General features: G+C 38.8%; 2 protein-coding genes across 2 annotated transcripts in view; one reads left to right on the top strand and one right to left on the bottom strand.

The window, feature by feature from the left end:
* Window positions 1-5,375, top strand: part of LOC126972991 (uncharacterized) — a 34,243-nt gene extending 28,868 nt beyond the window's left edge. The window contains exons 8-10 of the mRNA XM_050820111.1: window positions 601-721; window positions 3,484-3,576; window positions 4,277-5,375. Coding sequence (XP_050676068.1) covers window positions 601-721; window positions 3,484-3,576; window positions 4,277-4,378 — 316 coding nt within the window. The 3' untranslated portion in view covers window positions 4,379-5,375. The remainder of the gene's footprint in view (window positions 1-600; window positions 722-3,483; window positions 3,577-4,276) is intronic.
* Window positions 5,376-7,571: 2,196 nt separating this feature from the next.
* LOC126973006 (uncharacterized) lies at window positions 7,572-19,548 on the bottom strand. The gene is made up of 6 exons (XM_050820130.1): window positions 19,315-19,548; window positions 15,153-15,354; window positions 13,543-13,636; window positions 12,174-12,312; window positions 11,407-11,460; window positions 7,572-10,557 (listed from the first exon to the last, which is right to left on the bottom strand). The coding sequence occupies exons 1-6, from the start codon at window positions 19,352-19,354 to the stop codon at window positions 10,145-10,147; spliced, it is 942 nt and encodes a 313-aa protein (XP_050676087.1). The 5' UTR covers window positions 19,355-19,548; the 3' UTR covers window positions 7,572-10,144.
* Window positions 19,549-20,549: the final 1,001 nt, after the last annotated feature.

Genomic DNA, 20,549 nt, shown 5'->3' with positions numbered 1-20,549 from the left:
AGAAAAGTCAACGATAGTTACGGACTGAATATTGGGAAGGCCGTAAGTCTATTACAACATCGCCTATTTTTGACGTGAAGCAGTAATGTGTAAGCATTACTGTGTTTCGGTGAAAAAATAGTGAAATTACTTGGCAAATGAGACTTAACATCTTATATCTCAAGGTGACGAGCGCAATTGTATTGTCGCTCAGAATTTTGGGTTTTTCAAGAATCCTGAGTGACACTGCATGGTAATGGGCAGAGCGTATCAATGACCATCAGCTGAACGTCCCGCTCGTCTCGTCCCTTATTTTCATTCAGACCGAAACACAGAAATGCTGACACATTATTGCTTCACGGCAGAAATGGGCGCCGTTGTGGTACCCATAATCTAGCCGGCATCCTGTGCAAAGGAGCCTCCCCCTGGCTAAATCTAAGTTTGTGGCGCTGGATGCCATGATGGGATTGCGGCCGCAATACACATGCAATACACACAATAAAGCGACACTTGACACCTCAATTTCAAAGTCACACTGGCGGCCACTGTCTGTCTTTAGCCTACTATTAACTGGCTTAGTATTACACCCACACTCAGTAATGCAACATGTACGTATGTCAGGTGCATGCAGTCCCGCTGCCACTACCTGGACGGCGGCTGCCTGAGCTCCCCGCGCTGGGTGTCCCTCCTGGTGGCCGAGCTGCACTACCCTCCCCCGGCCGCGCCACAGCACCCAGAAACGGTAAGGGATCATCCGGGTCGTATTCCGTAATAACAGACGTACACGATAATATGTAATATAATACCGCACACCGCACGCTGAGTGGCTTAGCATAGTGCAGTATATTATAATTGTAACAGAAATTAAAACGTGAACTGACTATCTATAAGTTTGCATGCCTTATGGTTTAGGATAAGAGCATCTGTTAATTATAAGCCAACAACATCTTATTATTACCTTATCATGCAAATAAAGATGATTTGATTTGATTTGGAATGTGAACCTAAACTCTAAAGGCCTGTATCCAAATAAATTTTATTTAATGCCGACAGTGGCAGATTTACCAGCAGGCTGAGTAGGTTGGACCCTAGGGCGGCAAATTTTAAGGAGCGGCAAATTTAGTTCTTAATTTTTTATTTCGATTTACAAATTGAAAATAATATTATACACACACAAAATACGATTTTCGAAAAATTGGAGAGAAATAAAAATCGAAATATAGTCCTATAAACGGTACCATAGTTCTCAATGATACTAACCATACGGGAAAAGTTGATGTAACGAGGATGATGGAGCACAAATTATAAAGTTGGAGATTTATTGATAGAAAATTGAAATGATTTTGTGGACTAAGATATCAAAATTTTGAGACGGCCAAAATTTAATAGCCTGCGGGCGGCAAATCTGTAAATCCGCCACTGAATGCCGAGACTTACGTAGATATGTACATACATAATTATTAAGTTTTACTAATATAACAAGAATGTTATGTAAGAATACAACAAAAAAAAGGCATTTATTTCAGGCATAATATAATAAGACCTATAGTTACAAAAAAATTTAAACACTATAAATGGGTGCCAAGTTAAAAGTGAAAATAATTTAACTAAAATTATATATTGCACATATTTATGCAGTCATTTTTGTTCTTGTCCATGTGAACAGTGATCCAGTGCTTAAACACTGGATTCCTGATGTCGTCAGAGACAGCCACGAGTATTGTTGTTGTCGGAACGTCGCAGTCTCCGCCAGAAAGTGGTACCGCGAGAACGGATTATCGCGAAAAAATATAGACTGATGCAGGCATTCCTTTTTTAAAACATTTTCATTTACTACTGAGGTGTTTGTTATTCTGTTAACTCTAATAATATGCTAATTAATGGATGCACGTCGTATTTTCTTAATAAATCACTTAAAAAGGATTAAAACGCGTGTGACTGTAACTGCACTTTTATTATTCGCGTATAAGGTACATTTTTTATAATTTATTTATTTAACCCGAGGTTTCATCACCATTGCAGGAGTACATTTTCAGAGGGTCTGCAGTCCCAAATGTAACTTTTACGCAAATAACTAATCTAAAAACCAATGGTTTTATTTATATTGTGAGATTTACCATCCTACTACTATTGTGAGATAAAATGAGATTACTATCCTTACATAAACACCTAGCTGTGAGAAAGACACGGAATAGATGAAGACCACGAAACTGTTTTGAAACATTTTAGTGTCCATTAGTCTCCTGTCAAATTGGATGCCGTTTTAATAAATGGAATTAATCCCTGTTGGCAGAGAGTTACACGCATAAACTTAGTATACTACTGAAATAGACGAAACCTGTGTGAAAGTGAGATTACTATCATTACATAAAAACCTAGCTGTGAGAAAGACACGGAATAGATGAAGTTTGTAACGATTTAGTGTCCATTAGTCTCCTGTCAAATTGGATGGCGTTTTAATTTTAGTGTTTTAATCGTTTTTGTTCTGTTTTTTATTGGATATTAATTAAAAATACAATGGTGTCATGTTCTGTATTAGATTGTGTTCTTACATATAGCAACAATCCAACTAAAGAAACATTCCGCAGGTAAATATTGATTCTTCAATACTTCATTCGTGATCTATAGATCACTATTTATTCACTCCTATTATTACTACATTATTATACTCACTATAGATATAACACGAGTACAATATTTTCGTGGAAAATATGTGATGAACACGTGAATATGATGCCGTTTATCAATATTTGTCATAGGGATTGTCTAAAAGCAAAATACTACACACTTCACTAACTCACTAACACATCTGTAAAACTAGCACACATGAACATTTTAAATTTAGTCTCGCCGTAATGAGGAGAGTGTTGGTCTATCTTGCTAGTATACTAAGTTTATTGTTACACGTCCAATGAAACATAAGGTTGTCTGCTGTACATTCATATAAGTAGGTATAACAAAATAATAAGTCAACCTGTCTGTACATTAAAATATAACAATACATATCTAAGTACACATTGTACATGTATGTAAGAGAGTTTTCTTCGGTTTGCCTCTTTGTTGCATACAAATCCGAAAAACAGCTGAATTGAATTTTGTTTTCATTGATGTATTATACAAATGATTTAAGTTTTCCTTAGTGTTAATTCCGCCAATATTTGTTTTTAAACAATTCAACGCGTGCTTCGCCTTTACATGAGGCATCCTCAGGACGTGTTGTCTCGCCAAAATCTGGCACGAGACTGAATCAAAGAGCCGGAAGCCGCTCTTTTATACCCTCGTCCCATGAAATGACGCGCTGTGATTGGTGGGCTGTCGTGACGTATTACCCCCGGAAGAGATACGTAACAAAGGTGATGGGACTAAATTTGTTTGTTCATTCAACAAAGTAAACATGATGTATTGTGTTAAGCTTCCCGTAACGTGTGTTTGTTTCATTCCAATTATTTCAATGACACGTATCTGCCTGTTAATATAAGTCATTAAGTGGTAATTTTGACACAGGACTACCAGCAGCAATACGGAGCCCCGGCCAGCGAGCCTAGCACCGAGAAGCCGCTGCACTGTGACGGCCACGACGACCTCGGCTGCTACCAGGTATCTGTCGACGGACTAACACCAAATATAAGAACTTAGAACACTAATACAAAACAAATAACTTTCGAATATATATTATACCAGTGGGAGGCTCCTTTGCACAGGAAGCCGGCTAGATTATGAGTACCACAACGGCGCCTATTTCTGCCGTGAAGAAGTATTGTGTAAACATTCCTGTGTTTCGGTCGGAAGGGCGCCGTAGCTAGTGAAATTACTGGGCAAATGACACTTAACATTTTATGTCTCAAGGTGACGAGTGCAATTGTAGTGCTGCTCAGAATTTTTGGGTTTTTTAAGAATTCTGAGCGGCACTGCATTGTAATGGGTAGGGCATATCAATTACCATCTAAGCTGAACGTCCTGCTCGTCTCGTCCCTTATTTTCATAAAAATAAAAATAAAACTTTCTTTCCTTTACACTCCACTAGCTCAAACTATATGCAGTTAAAGCCTACACGCATTTGCGTTTAAAATATTTGATCGCGTTCAAGAGCTGTCACTGTCGTTATCGTAACAGAAACGTTGATTTACTACGCGAGTGGGTCAGGGATTGGAAAATAAATACAAAGCATAAAGGGACGAGCCTTTATTGCGTTCACTTGACTTGCCCAACGTTGAATTTTCTCACCTTTGGTCGACTTACTGAGCCGTGTAGAGTAATGATAAGAGCTGTGTTAATTTCCAATGTTTCGTGTCGTCAGGTTCGTCTGTACTACGACTGGTTCCTCGTCCCCGGCTCCTGCAAGTGTTGGCGTCCCGACTACTTTGCCAGATACGTTCGACGCAGGCATAACGAACTATAATCACCGGAACATAGAGGACAACGCAGGGAAATCGTATTAAAATATTTATATTTCCAAAGCTTAATATAATTTTACTAAATTTTAACTACTACAGACTAAGTTTTAGCACAAAGGTGATATAGAATGCATTTTTAACGATAAGGCGGGAGGCATCCCTAAAAACGAACTTCCTTGTGTGTGTGGCTAGATTATGAAAATTGTTACAATCTGTTTCCTTTTCAACCTGTTGGATTATTTTTTTAATATCATAAAAAAGGGCCAAATCAACCGAGTCTTAGCGTGATAACACGCCCATCAATCCTAATGAATTAATATTAAGTAATTCACAAGAGAGCAAAATGTATTTTATTAAAAACCCTTTGTGTCTCACAAGTAATACATATTATATTAGATTGTGTGGCGCAATTACCAGATCAATCGATACCAAAATTCAAGCGTCTAGTTTTATCAACAACGAAGTTATAGGGAGATCGAAAATGAGAAGCTTCGAGAAAATGATGATATGGCCGTGCCGATTGTTTTTGCTAGACACGGCTACAATATAGGTGGTGACAGCTGACAGCTGTCAACAATACTCTCAAATGTTAATCTCATACGTGCTCGGTGCTGCCCGCGGCTGCCAGATGCAACTGCTGGCAAGAATACATTATTTAGTATCTTGTAAATTATTGGTTGACCTTATTTATTAATTTTTGTATCATTAAATAAAATTTGCTATGAACATAGTCTTAAGCTAGTTATTGTATTTCTTGGTGCTAAAATTGTGAGACTGTCTTTTTAAGAATCATAAAGAATAGACTTTTAATTAAGTAGTACGAGTTAAATATTTAATTAATCATCTCACAACGAAGTTTAAGCTTAATACTTACACACTTAAGTTAATAAAGGTAATTAGGTAGATATTTGTTATACTGTCTTGTAATTTAAGCTACCAACACGCATTTATAGTTTGTAATAATTAGTTATTTATTTCTGAACTATTAAATTATAAAAAGTTTAGATTTTTTATTTTCTCAAAATTATTTCCTAACCTATAATATATGAGGAAGAAAGAATCCCCGTATCATTTTTAAAAGGTGTCACATGCGCATTGCTGACGTCACAATTGTTGACTTGCTGGTGATCACTTATAATTGATTACTTGGTACCTTCGTATATTCCTCGGGCTGCGTAACGACGTCCCAGAGAGGTCCTATACCGTACGACAGCTCGAGCACGAATGCCTTGCCTTTTTTTGCAGAGGAGGAAAATATACGTATTGAACACCCCGAAACGGGGTCTGACTCGGGTGTCAACCCCTACCGACTAAAAACCTCCTCTGTGCTGTCAGCCATAAAGGCTTTTACAGCGACATAGTACGTGAGCCTTGGAGACTCGAACCTCGGACCGGCTGTGTACTTGTAGGAATTATAATTATTTCACTGGCTTTGAACTCCACACTTCTAAATAGTTTTATTCCATACATGATACCGCTTGACCAACAGCACGTTACCTCGTGTGTGGCCGTATATATACGGCGTACGTGCACGTGTTCTCGATGCTTCTTAACAAAGTAGTTACGTAATTTAGTGCACTCAATCTCAAAAATGTATATCCGAGTGCTCAGTTAGGTACAAGAAGTGTCAAGATCGATCGAGTTCTTGGGAATTGTCTGGGCCACGAAAGCAAACATCATATGATTACCCTCAGACAAAGTAAGAAAAGTCCGTCAATGCCTACTGACTCACCTGTCAGCCGGCAGTTGGATCCTAAAGCAGGCGCTACGCCTCTTCGAGTATCTCAACTTAGCGAAGTTTTTTTGAAGAAATTTCATCTACCCCCCGCGAACGATGCATTGCCGAACGCTGCAGCGCCACAGCAATCGTCTGCAAAAACATCGGACGCGGTGCGAAAAGACCTAGAATGGTGGCTAGTCAATGTAAGCCAGAAAACTCAAATTCATCCAAAAAGGTTACCAGTCAACTACGCAGTAACAGATGCCTCGGACATTTAATGGGTAGCTCTGGTAAACAACCACATGGTTGGAACCGGAATAATAATCAAAGGAAGTGGCACTGGAAACTGAAAGAAATGTATGCAGTAATCGCCGTCATCGTTTTAGAAGGGATAGCCCTTCAGAGTTCAGCAATAATTTTGCAAACCTACAACAAAACTGTCCTTTCTTAAATAAAAAATGAAGGCGGAACGAAGTCAATGAAACTCCTGGAACTGACAAAGGAACACTTGGCACTGACACATAGACTGAACCTTAATTGCTCCCACATCACGTCCAGGACTGTACAATACGGAATCTTTCCGACCATCTCTCGCGCAACCGCGCCGGCTCGGAATGGCATCTGCTGAGCGCGATAGCTGCAGCGGTGATTATTCATCTTGTGGGGCACTCTTCTCTTTATTATGTTGTTCTATTAAAAATAAATTTTTAATAGAACAATTACTGCTTTCTACCACTAAAAATATTTCGCACCACGAACCGGAAGACGCAGTGTGTGTAGGTGCAAGATGGACCGACGATCTGGTCATGATCGCCGGAATACGTTGGACGAGGTCAGCGCAGGACCGATCGTCGTGAAAATCTTTGGGGGAGGCCTTTGTCCAGCAGTGGACGTCTTCTGGCTGATGATGATGATGATGATCCTCTCTGGCTGATACATCTTACCTCTTCTACTCGGTATAATCGGGAACACTCCTTTATACCACGGGTTTGTGTGTACTTTTACGTCAGGGAGGATATCTGTTCTCGACGCCTAAGTATCCTTGATGGACCTATCCGTTATGTGGCTACGCGTAGACTACGACGACCATACGTGAAACTACACATGCCTGTATAGATCCCATAGCAGCAACACAGAGGCTGACCGGCTCCTTGAGCACATCCTAACGGCTTCAGATACCGTGTTGGAGCAGATCGCCACTGCAGATATTGTGTTTCTTGGCGATTTTTACGCCCACCATTCCGAATGGCGCGCCAATGATACGGGGAGATCTGTTCACGACTTCGCTTTAGCATATGGCCTGATCCAAGTGGTTATTGCGCCGACGTGAATATCAAAACTTCCAGTAAACTGATTGCAGAACATTAGGCCCTTAAATATAATCACTTCAGGATACAACGCGCTTTTTTTCCGCTAATATGACAAATATGGTAGGTCTGGGTTTTAAAGGGTAATAGTTGTTTAAAATAAAATCTAAGTATATTTGAAATACTTTATAATAATACAGAGTATGTTACAAATGGACAGATGCATACAACATACTTCTATACACTTCTTATCTTTGACCTACAGTACAATGCGCCCTATTAGGAAGTTCTCCGTATAATGAAACCTACTTAATAGAAATGCTTACCTACAAACTTTCTCAAGCATATATAAGAGGATAAACTAGTTGGGAGATTTTTTTTTATAATTAATATTTATTGTTTAGTAAAATTTCTGGTGCATTTAAAAATATTCGATATTGACTTGATATCCTAAGATCCCACTGCTTGATTCTGCACGCATGTGTTTTTAAATGGCTACCTTTAGCTAGCAACGATGGTTTATCGTAAATAGTAAATATAAAACTTATTTTTTTTTTATGGAATAGGAGGACAAACGAGCGTACGGGTCACCTGTTGTTAAGTGATCACCACCGCCCACAATCTCTTGCAACACCAGAGGAATCACAGGAGCGTTGCCGGCCTTTAAGGAAGGTGTACGCGCTTTTTTTGAAGGTACCCATGTCGTATCGTCCCGGAAACACCGCACAAGGAAGTTCATTCCACAGCTTTGTAGTACGTGGAAGAAAGTTCCTTGTAAACCGCACTGTGGAGGACCGCCACACATTATTGAAATTAAAAAAATACAGCTGACCGTAAATAATAAACAATAATAGGTATATCCGTTTACACTTGGCAACCTTTGCGGCTGTCAACGTTCATTTAAAATTACTTTTATCATAAAAACACATACCAGCATAATCGAACAGTGTGATCTTGTACTATGATATATCACATTTTAACTTTAACTATGCCAAGGATTACGATGGTGCCACACATTACGCAGTCTATGTTAAAGTCAGCGTTAGTGTTAACGTAAAATTTGACTTAAGCTAAAACAGCAAATATAATGCAACCCAGCCTAAATTATCAGATTCCTTTTACATTCATGATCTAAATATAAGTAGGTATGGCCTGAGATTACACGAGATTGTCTAATGTATGTAAGAACGTTACTTGAAATGGTGTTACATATACTTATATTCACAAATTCTTTTATAAATGTAGAAGGTTTTATAATTTCACAAATAGACATATTATACTCAGCACGTACCATTTCTGTGATTCCTTTTATATTCATATCACTGTAACTTATCTGAAACATTTCGACCGAGAGAAAAAAACATGTTAATATAAATTCGGTGCAGCGAAATCTCTTCTATAGTAAGCTAACCTAACCTAACCTATGTTTTATTACTTTAGCATCATCCAGGATTGAAGAGTGACCCGGCCTTTCGTACAAACTATGGGTGCGACGATAAATTAGAGTTGCTAAACAGTGGATTAATTCCCAAAGATCATATCGTTGACACGATCTATTAAATAATTACAGATTAAATTGATTATATTTTATGAACAGAATATGTAATGTTTCTAATAAAGAACCTGCCACAAGTCAATCTTACAGTAGAGTCAGTGGTCGTAGTATTGTCGGCCGTTTTCAATATCGTATCTCTAATTATCTATTACCTACGGATACATTGCTGTCACCGTTTAATGACAAGATCTTATCTATCTATAGTTATGTCCAATATAGTTATAGTCCAATGCTTTATATCCATAAGTTATTGAAATGTTGTAACCGTAAAATGATAGATTTCTACCTCTACCTCTAGTAAGTTAAACTAAGGATAGATAGGTTATTGGAAACGGCCACTGAAGATCATCTAATAATGTGTGTTGTGCAAATTGATTCCGTTTTCTCGTTGTACAGTTACTCACTCTTATATTAACAACAGTATTATCGTATCCGATGTGTACGATTTGCAGCATTTTTACAATACAATAAGGTGAACTCATTCCACTGTACCTCGAATTATATTTAATTAATATTCATATCCTTTAACCAGGAATATCTTATTTTAGAAACTGTATCACATTATGTTTAATATAAATCACAATCTTCACAACATATTTCAATAGATCTCGTCCATCCTAACTTAATATCTACTTCATGATTATAACTCAGCGAACAGTGTCGAATATAAGATATATAAAACTAAAGGGCGATCATTTGAAAACTGGAATAGCGCGTTGATTCCTCACTATTTCTTCCAGGTTTCTGCAACCGGTTTGGTGTTAAACCGGGATAATGTACCATTCATTGGTATGGAGATGGTAAGTGACCGAAGTAAAGTCACCGAACGTAATTAAACCAGCAGGAAAAGTCAAGGTGTTCTTGCACAGCCTTTCGTAACGCAACATCTGTAACTCTGCGCCTACTAGCGCATAAACTCTCTGGATTCAACCTCATCGCAAGAAGTGGGTTTGTTATGTCCACCATGATAGTAGAGTCGAATGAACTGGTACGTGGCGGGGATCAAACCGACGCCTCCCGAATGAGATGCGATCAGCTATTGCCGGCGCAAACATGGTGCCAACACACATAAAAAACATCAGATTTATCACCCGCTTGTCTGTTATACTATAAGAATCATAAATGTACACGCCGCACGACAACTATTGCTACATACATAGTCTACACTCTACAGTGTCATTGTTCACAGCTAGCACACTCTTTGTGATTCCGGTTGACTCGTTCTCGATGAGCTGGCCCCACAGTGAGTTTCTCCGCCTCCAGTTCCAGGGTTCACCTGGTTCGTGGTGTGTTCACTCCGCCCGCTGCCGGCCTGGCTAGATGTCGAAGCGGCTTCTTGGTCTTCCAAGATATTCGCTGATTGAGTGTTGTGGATGTGTACAGAAGGTACGCCGTCTTTGGGGTTGTTGAACTGCACGAAGCACGCGGAGTAAGGGGGAGGTGGCTCCTCGTATATGTCCTTGTCGTGGTCGCGGAGGACGTGGAGGTTGCCGAGGTCACCACATGAGGAGTACGGCGGCGGCGGTAGCTCGCTGAACATCTCCAAGTTGGTGCCAGACGCAGCCGGCATCTGGTCCAGCTCGTGAGCTGTCTCCGAATGATCTAGATAATGAGCAACAAGCTCAATTAACAAAATTGTAGTACACAAGAAACGTGAAGATTCGTTGGCTGTCCGTCAAATATTCAATTTAATAAAATACTTCCTAAATGATGTTCGAAATGAATTGTTGTTATTGTATAAGATCTTTTTTTTCAACTTTCCCTTAATAAGGCGTTAGATTCGCGATTCGTTAATGCGCGACATTTGACGCGATATGGTCGATATTCAATAGTTTGATTAATTCTTTAATAAAGGCAAACTTCAATCGTGTATAATCGTAGCTGAATAAATATTTTATTAAGATAAAGGTTAAAAAATACCATGTGATCCTCGTGGTGGTCATAGAATCTATAAGTACTATGAAATATTATTTCGAATAGTAGTTCCTATGGTATTTTGAAACTGTGATGCCAATATTTTAACATTAGCTATATAAGTATAAGTTTAACCCACAAAAAGGTTCCAAGAGCACGCTCATAATTCAAGAGAGCCGGATGGTATTTCTGCTTCTGAACTTCCAATGTGTGCTCCAGACCTGACATCAATACTAAACGCGTCTACTCGGAACTCCCACCAGATCTACTCAGGTCAGGGCTAATTAAAGTCAACCCTTGACCGTCCGATACTCAAAGAGGTGAAGACAGTTACATATAGTAATATTAATATTAACTTTTCCTCTCCGAAATCATGGAAATCTGGATTACCCATATATTTTTATCAAATCGGACTGACAGCATGGCTTGCTATATCAGATGAGTTCCAAGAACTGTCTTTTAAGGAGGGAGAAAGTATTATGGTCATTACTAGTAATTAGTGTCGACTATATTATAGCCTGTAAGATAACAACTTACTGCTTGTGGCGAGAACGTTTGGTGTCGGCCATTCTTCCGATCTGCTTCGTCGCCCTGGAATAACGAATAAATAAAATTTTAGGACTTACACATTATGGATACGTGGTATCATACATAAATACACAAATCTCTCATAGGTGGTGCTTATCTGTGGAAACCTCACTAGACTCGACTTCATAACAAGTTGGGTAGCTCCAACCTCAAGTGTCACTTTGTGCACAAAATGAACTGGTGACATAATTCTCGAGTACCGGAGCAGCGCTACACGTGTTCCCTCTGCAGAACCGTACATTCTGCTTCTGTTTATGACAGGAACTTATGAGGTGCGTCTCCAGTAGCTGCCGCCGAGGAACCTGTAAGTGGCTCAAATCATACCACCAGCAACAGTAAACCCGCCCAGCACCTGACAGTGGGACGCTCCTTTGCACAGGATGCCGGCTATATTATGGATACCACAACGGCGCCTATTTCTGCCGTGAAGCAGTAATGTGTAAGCGTTATTGTGTTTCGATCTGAAGGGCGCCGTAGCTAGTGAAATTACTGAACATCTTATGTCTCAAGGTGACGAGCGCAATTGTACTGCTCAGAATTTTTGGGTTTGTTCAAGAATCCTGAGCGGCACTGCATTCTAATGGGCAGGGAGTATCAATTACCATCAGCTGAACATCCTGCTCGTCTCGTCCCTTATTTTCATAAAAAAATGAAACGCCCTCCCTTTCCTCCCAGAGTGTGGGAATTCCCTATAATATGACAGACTCGTGACGTACATCTCCAGTAGCTGCCGGCGAAGAACCTGTCCGTGGCCCGAACCAGGAACAGCGCCACCACCAGCAGGAGCAGGCCGGCCGCCCAGCCTCTTGTGGCGCGCCACACGGCGTCGCTCTCCTCTCTACTCTCTGCTTTTGGCTGAAATTAGTTTTTTTTATAGAATAGGAGGACAAACGAGCTGTTGTTAAGTGATCACCGCCGCCCAAAATCTCTTGCAACACCAGAGGAATCACATGAGCGTTGCCGGCCTTTAAGGAAGGTGTACGCGCTTTTTTTGAAGGTACCCATGTCGTATCGTCCCGGAAACACCGCACAAGGAAGTTCATTCCACAGCTAAGTAGTACGTGGAAGAAAGCTCCTTGAAAACCGCACTGTGGAGGACCGCCACACATCTAGATGGTAAGGATGATATCCTAACTTGTGACGTGTCGTGCGAAGGTGGAATTCGGCGGCAGGAATCAGGTTAAACAGCTCTTCGGAACACTCCCCGTGATAAATGCGGTAGAAAACACACAATGAAGCACAATAGTTTTAGTATTAGTATGTACTTCACATTCTTGGGGTTATTTCGCGTGTTCTTTGTAATGCCAGAAATGTCCAATTAAGAGATGCAACAACCTTATTAACATCGACTAACTATCATGGCAGTGTTGGTAAGGATTTTTTAATTTTAAATTACCCGAAAATTGGCTTCTAGCCACTATAATAAATTTGAGATCTATATTCGACGAAATAATTAAATTTCATTTTATTTCAACATAACATCGGGGCACTCGCGAATAAAGATTTTATTTTCCATCGCATCTCGATCAGTGTCAAATAGAGATATGACACAATAATTTTTGGTTGCCAGACAGGATCCTAAAAGTTAGGTAAAACCCTTGCAATCTCAATCATGGCCTCTTGCACCAATCTTACTAGGTATAGTGTCACTTCTATTCTATTATCATTTTAATGTTAAAACATTGTTATTATTATTGTTCATTTCAAATAAATGACATTATTATTGTCATTATTATATGATAACTACTTATATCTAATAGAGTATATATATTTATTATTCAAACAAAACAAATCTTATAACTATATTTACAATACTAAGACTACATAAAATTAAAACTATCATTATGTGGAAGCGTACTGGCAGCATTACCGCGTTGGATAGCAAGGCTGATCCGTTGACCGAAATAGCTGCCAGCACTTGGGTTTTCAGTAGCCTTATTGAGGCGCGAAGATAGTATTTTGAACATTTTTCGCGCCTCTGGGCCCCACGGGCCAAATGTTTCGACACCAAACGGCACAAATATGTATGACTTACTGAGACCAACATATAATATCGAGTATATATTGTATCTATAATATAATTACCACAGTATCAAACAGCTCCTTTAGATTCCTGGGGAGCACGACGGGCCGCCACGTGGCCAGGGTTGGCGCCCCCTGCTCCAGCCGGCTGCTCATTCTGAAACACAACCGTACTCGAGAAGGCGCGGTTCTCTCAATATGTAAGCCGTTATCAAGTGCGCGTTTTTTATGGACAGTTACGAAGACAGTGACAAAACTCACTTAATTACGTATCGAGATTATAAGGGCCTACAATATAGCACTACGTTCATGTAGATTAAAACACTTCATTTACACGTACCTAAATGTTGATTTTCATGTTGACAACTTCTCATCGACGTTGTATTATTTAATATAATATACTTAGTCTGGCTATAAATACTGTTATAATAAAAAATAAACAAAATATTACATTTGAATTTGGAATCTGTCATTTTTATGTTATTGTTCATTGAGTTTTCTCATTTTGGCGCCAATACATTGTACAATATTTTGCGATATTAAAATGGAGTGGGGTGATAAAGAGAACCCAATCGCTGTGATTGCATTACACAAAGTAGGTATGGAGCCAAATGCAATTTTTAAAACTCTCCATACACCTGGTTATAGTAAAATGTTTGTTTACTGGGCTATTTATAGGTACAGTGAGGCCTCCTCTGTTTGTACCAGAAAAGATCTTGCCGTCCACATAGTGTTCGTACGAAAAAGGTGGTCAAAGCAGTAAGGGAAGGAATTTGAAGAAATCCTGTCCGAAATCAAAAGATTTATCTTGTGAGATGAATATAGCACCTAGAACCATGTGGCGTATTTTAAAAGATGACTTAGGACAATAGAAATGAGTCTCTTTTGTGTTCCTGTAACTGGCTCACACTGGCACACTGGAACTATTTTTATACAATATAAAGGTTTAAGAGTGTATTGTGTATGTGTATTGATGGAGCACTTTTAAATTAATAAATAAATAAAATCTAGATAGAGCAGAGAACTATTGTGACCTAACTGTTGACTGTTGCTGTCGCCATATTGATTAGTGCGAACTGTTTCCAAACGACAGACGATAAACAGACATGTTTTCATTCCGGGCATTAGTTGCTGCACCCGTGACCCGCGCAGCATTTTTTTTTGTTATGAAAATATGGGACGAGACGAGCAGGACGTTCAGCTGATGGTAATTAATACGCCCTGCCCATTACAATGCAGTGCAGCTCCGGATTCTTGAAAAGCCCAAAAATTCTGACCGGCACTACAATTGGGCTAGTCACCCTGAGACATAAGATGTTAAGTCTCATTTGCCCAGTTTTTTTTTATGGAATAGGAGGACAAACGAGCGTACGGGTCACCTGGTGTTAAGTGATCACCATCGCCCACATTCTCTTGCAACACCAGAGGAATCACAAAAGCGTTGCCGGCCTTACAGCCAGCCGACCAGTAATTTCAGTAGCTTCGTCGCCCTTCAGACCGAAACACAGTAATGTTTACACAATACTGCTTCACGGTAGAAATAGGCGCCGTTGTGGTACCCATAGTCTGGCCGGCAACCTGTGCAAAGGAGTCTCCTACTGGTGCCATTGACTTGGCATCCGATATATTATCACTGTTACCATCTGTTTGGTAGGTGCTTGGTGCGCCCTCACCGTATGATCTGGTGGCGCGGCTTGCCGTAGCCTTGGTCCTGCGCGGCCGGCCACTGATAGCGCCGCTGGAAGTCCCTGAGCCGCTGCAGCTCGGTGAGGTGAGCGATGTGCAGATGCGCGGCCAGTTCAGCCAGCTCGTCCACGGTGAGCGGCCGCTGCCTCATGCGGTACGGGTCCCCCGCCGGCGCCCGCGGCTCTGTAACTGTATGTTTTAGATTAAATTAACGGTCTGTAGACCGTTACCTTTTCGAGGGTTTTACAAAACGGCAAAGAAATAAGAACCCAGAGACGTATGGCCTTATTTTGTTGAGTGAGGTCGCTGAAATGCCTCAATGTACCTTAAAGAACTACGAAAAGACCACACTAGCAGTATAAGGTTTCTGAAGTTCGTAGTCCTTTAGCTGTATCACATATCAATTTCCCGATACGGTAATTAATCTATCCTTGGGCCAATATTCAAAGCATGAATAATCTGGCCACACATTGGCTATACAACCAGCGATCTCGCCGCAATAAATAAAAATTTTAGAAGCTAGGGTCCTATGATCATTACCTTCATGGGTATGGAGCAACTAGTCTATTTATTGAGATTTCCGAATGAAACTTATTTTATATGACAGCTTGAATATTCTGTTTTTTGACATTCAATTGTTTTTTTATTCGCATTGAAAGATGCATTAAAATTAGACTAATTTTTAAATACGCGTTCCGGCTTGGAACTTCTTTAAATAGAGGAAAAAACTCGCAATCAATGTTACCTTGGAGAGGACACGGCTAATTAACGCACGTTTTAGTTTTAATCACATCCGTACAGAAAAATTCAACTTGAATAATTAACCCAAAAGAAGTTTAACGATGATGAATTTACGAAAGGTAGTTCAATATCTGATGCCGGTATGACATTGATTCGACACAACTTTAATGCTTGGGAGAAATCAGATAACACTGTAGGAGAATATTCTTTGATCTTTCGAACGCATTTGATTGCGTAGAATGTAGACCATTTTACTAATAATGCTAAATTATTATGGATTAAAAAGCAAATCACTTGATCTTATGACTTCATACTTAGCTAATAGAACCCAGAAAGAAGTAAATATTATTGAACATTCATCGGGAGCTGTAATATGAATCGGCGTGCCTCAGGATTCAAACCCAGGACCTTTCTTATTCCTCGTCTATATTAAATATTTGCGATTTGTAGCCTCGAAAGACACTTCACTAGTTTATAATATTGACAGAAATCACAGAATTTAGATACAATAAACCTGTGCTTAGAAAACATATCTGAATGGTTCAGGGTGAATGATTAGTCACAGAACGCGAGTAAAATAAAATGTATTGAAGTCTTTCTACCAAATGTAAAAAAAGTATCAAGGAGTATTATAACATTAAATGGTACCTTTAAAATTTGTAGACTCTACTTCGTTTCTTGGAATCGAATTAGATGAATATCTTCAATTGGTTCACATTGAGACAATCTCAAATAAACTAAGTGCTACTGACAGTGATACTTTTTATTTCCATAGAATTATGTCATATGGAATTTTGCTATGGTGGAAGGCAGCACGGAAAGCTCCGTAAAATCTTTTCGTCCCAAATACTACAGTGTCTGAAGACGAAGGTTTTCAACCAGTGTGTGTTGCTAGTGATGACTTACATTACGCAGACGTGGTCACTAACTATGGGCCTGATGAGAAAGCCTCAGAGGGCAATGGAGAGGGCTATGCTCGGAGTATCCCTACGAGATCGAATCAGAAATACCGACATAGACCAAATGATTCCAAAGCTGAAGTGGCAGGGCATAAAGTTCCACGGAAAGAAAGCTGGTGGCGCAGTAAAGTCCTCGAATGGCGACCACGTACCGGAAGACGAATTGTTAGTAGGCCCCTCACAATATTATCAAAAGTGCCTTCCCGTAAGTTAAGGATGAAATATTGGTGCACCTAGGCTATGTTATGATACACGCCTACAATAACTTATTTTGAACGCAATATTATAAAAGCTATGATCTTAGACTGGAATGGCAAAACATAATAATTTATTGTTTCCCCGTATTCCAGTAAGTCCGACCGATTTGTCATTTCAGTTGAAAAAGTGCAGTTTCCCCAGAAAGCAGCATTTTGCAATGACAATATCAAAGTACAAGGAGAGACACTTTAAGTTGCAGGTGGGGCCATCTAACGGACGTACCACGAGTATCAAACCAGTAAAATCTGTTTTAGCATAAGATGTAAAAAAAAACGTTGTTCATAAAAATTTATTAACCACAGAAGTTTGTAGGTAAGTAAGCAAAGTGACTATTCCACGCGGACTAATTCGCGGGTAAAAGCTAATAGGGAAATCTGTTATTCGCATTATTATTGTAAAATATTATAAGTTATTTATCTTATCTGTAAAATGCTGTTGGTTTCGAACTTAGATAATTTATACGTCTAGATAGATTCTCTTACTGTTAGACAACCGATAAAAGAAGGCCAGGTTTAATATTTTAGTGTGCGTGTAGCTACGTCTTAGGCTGAGATCTATAGAGCGTACTTAGAATTTGCTCAGACTTTACTTACGTAAAACATAGCTGAGTGTAAGCTTAGCATAATATTTGATTTCGTTTTTATTGTCATTTGACAGCCTAAAAGCTGAAAATATACTGAGATTAAGCCAAGATAATTCAATGCAAAAGTTAAGTTCGCGTTTTATCACACTCAGCTAAGTCAGCCTTACCTTGGCGATTTGTATGTCACTTTGTATAAGGGCGTATCAACTATTTTACCCACACATTAGACAGGTCAGAGATATTGTTTTGAAAAAAAAAACACATTAATATTCCCTATTGTGATTTGTTTAGGACATCAGAAGTATCATCTACTTAAATAACCTATAAGAGCAGCGACGTAAAACTATATTTTAGATAGTTATTTGAGAATATTACAACTCAAAACTGTCAAAAACTGTCACCTGAGTTACATGCATACAATGTTACACAAATGGTAAATTAAACACCAAACGATTAATCATTTTTGTTTATTTACTCTGGGATGCATTATCAAACATTTTGGCATAATCTGTTTTCATATTATTCTTAAATTAAAGACATTGGTCTCTTGCGTTACCTTTAGACAAATAATTACTAATATTTCTTAATAAAACTTAATACATAAGTGTGCGAGCATTGCTCAAAATCGAGGATAACTCTGAACTCAATTTTTATCGACGTTTTCACAGCTGTCAAAGTCTATCTTGACGTATAAATGATCTAAGTTTTCTAATATGGTCCGCTACCAGACCGCTTTCGATGGTACGGCCGTACCAAAACCGATCATGTGCTTATAATAGCTTTACTGATAATTAAAATACCTCATTATGCGAATAGTAAACATTATTAATGTTAATTAGTTTCCTTGATTAAAACATAACACATTTATTACATCATCTCTCAACCAATCAATACTACGGATAATTTAGTGTTTAGAGTTCTAATAAGAATCTACAATTTTGTTTGATTTTCTCACACGACAATTACAACAATTATTATTTATGCGAGTATTAAATATTTTAATAAAATACTTTTGAAAAGAAATTAATTTTAAAATATATATTAAATAAAATTGAGTACATTCCTACTAATATTATAAATATGAATGTAAGTTTGTTTGTTAGGCGTAAAACGCTGGAGCTGCTGAACCGATTTAATGAAATTTGGTACAGCGATAGACTAGACCCGGCTTATAGGCTTTCCCGGAAAAGTTCAAGATCCCCGTGGGATTTGTGAAAAATTGAAATTCACGTCGATGATCTATAACCATACCAATAGTAGGTTTAGTTTGCCGTAGCAATGTTCCTCGAAATAAGATTCATATAATGTGTTGGAAATGGGAGGGAAAACGGGAACCGGAACTAAAATAGGACACGAGCTAATATTCAATTCCAAACATGCTTATTATTCTTAAAAACATACGCGAACGAAGTCGCGGGCATCAGCTAGTTATTTTATGAAGTAAGCTGGAGGCCCCTTTTGGACATGGAATGCTTGTGCGTGTGACACAGTATAAAAAACACTGTTAAAAGTATTTTAATTAAATTTTAATGGTTATATAGAATATTACCAAAGTTAATATTTTTTACGTAATTCCCTCTGTTAAGAGTGACAACGGCAATGACTCACCCTCAACAGCTCCGAATAGTCGTTTATTTTTCACTTCCATTGTGAGTATTGTCGCGTTTTCAGTTGCTTCACCTTAAAACTCTGCCACTATGACTGTGTTGGAAACCTGTTCCTTATCAATGCCATGTTATTGTACCTTGTTATGACTGTACTCGAGTTATTATCAAAACTGGCTGGTAAGTAATTGGAAAACAGCTTGGTGTGCACAACACACTGCTGTCGTAGCGAGGAGCGAGTGCGCATGCGCGGAGCGACGACGCACTGTGACACCCCAGCGTACTATTCTACACTCGTAGATATTATCTATTTACTTTTATTGTATCATCGGGATATTTTGTTGTATGGCAGAAGATATTGTATCTATATATATAATTCTTCTGTGCATGTGTGAACTCCTCCTAACGGCTGGACCGATTCAAATGATTTTTTCTGTGTGTGTTCAAGTGGATTCGAGAATCATTTAGATTTTCATTTTAATTGAACCACCTCCTAAACGGCTGTACTGATTTTTATGGTTTTTTATGTTGTTTCAATGAATTTGAGGATGAGTTCATAGATAATTCTCCTGCTCATGTGTATGTTCGTGAACTCCTCCTAACGGCTGGACCGATTTTTCAAATTTAAGACGGGTATACAGGACAACTTCTGTCGGGTCCGCTAGTGTATCTATATATATAAATGTTTAGTTTATCACCTGTACTTAACTAGAGGAAAATCTATCCGTCAGTCTGTTACTCTTTCGTGTGTGAACTACCCAATTACTTATGTGATATGCTACATGTGTATACATTGTGTTAAAAAACCTTGTACGATAATTGACACGTATAAAGTAGAATACGAAGATACAAGTTAAAATAACATAAAAAATCTCTGCACTATACAACGATTAACGAATATTGCAAAGCACAATTCACTGGGCCATTAAATAGTAACTATAAAAAAAAATTAAACTTCTTACATGAATTTCAATTTTAATTTTAACATATTGTTTAGATTTACAAGAGCGACATCTCAAGTCAATTTCCTAATATGCAAATATTGAGGTTGAGCAGGTTATAAACTGTAAAGTAGATCCTGTAAATGAAGCCACAACCTGAGAGTTGAACAAAGAAAACAGAATTTTATAACGAGACGGTACTCGAACGGTTAGCTAAGTTAGTTAGAGCACCGGCACGGAACGCTGGAGGTCGTGGGTTCGAATCCCGCATCGTTCATAAAGTTTTGTTTTTCAAATT

Source organism: Leptidea sinapis, chromosome 28 (genome assembly GCF_905404315.1).
Source record: "Leptidea sinapis chromosome 28, ilLepSina1.1, whole genome shotgun sequence".
NCBI classification, from domain to species: Eukaryota; Metazoa; Arthropoda; class Insecta; order Lepidoptera; family Pieridae; genus Leptidea; species Leptidea sinapis.
Note: the sequence above shows the minus strand (reverse complement) of the source record. Positions and strands in the feature narration are given on the sequence as shown.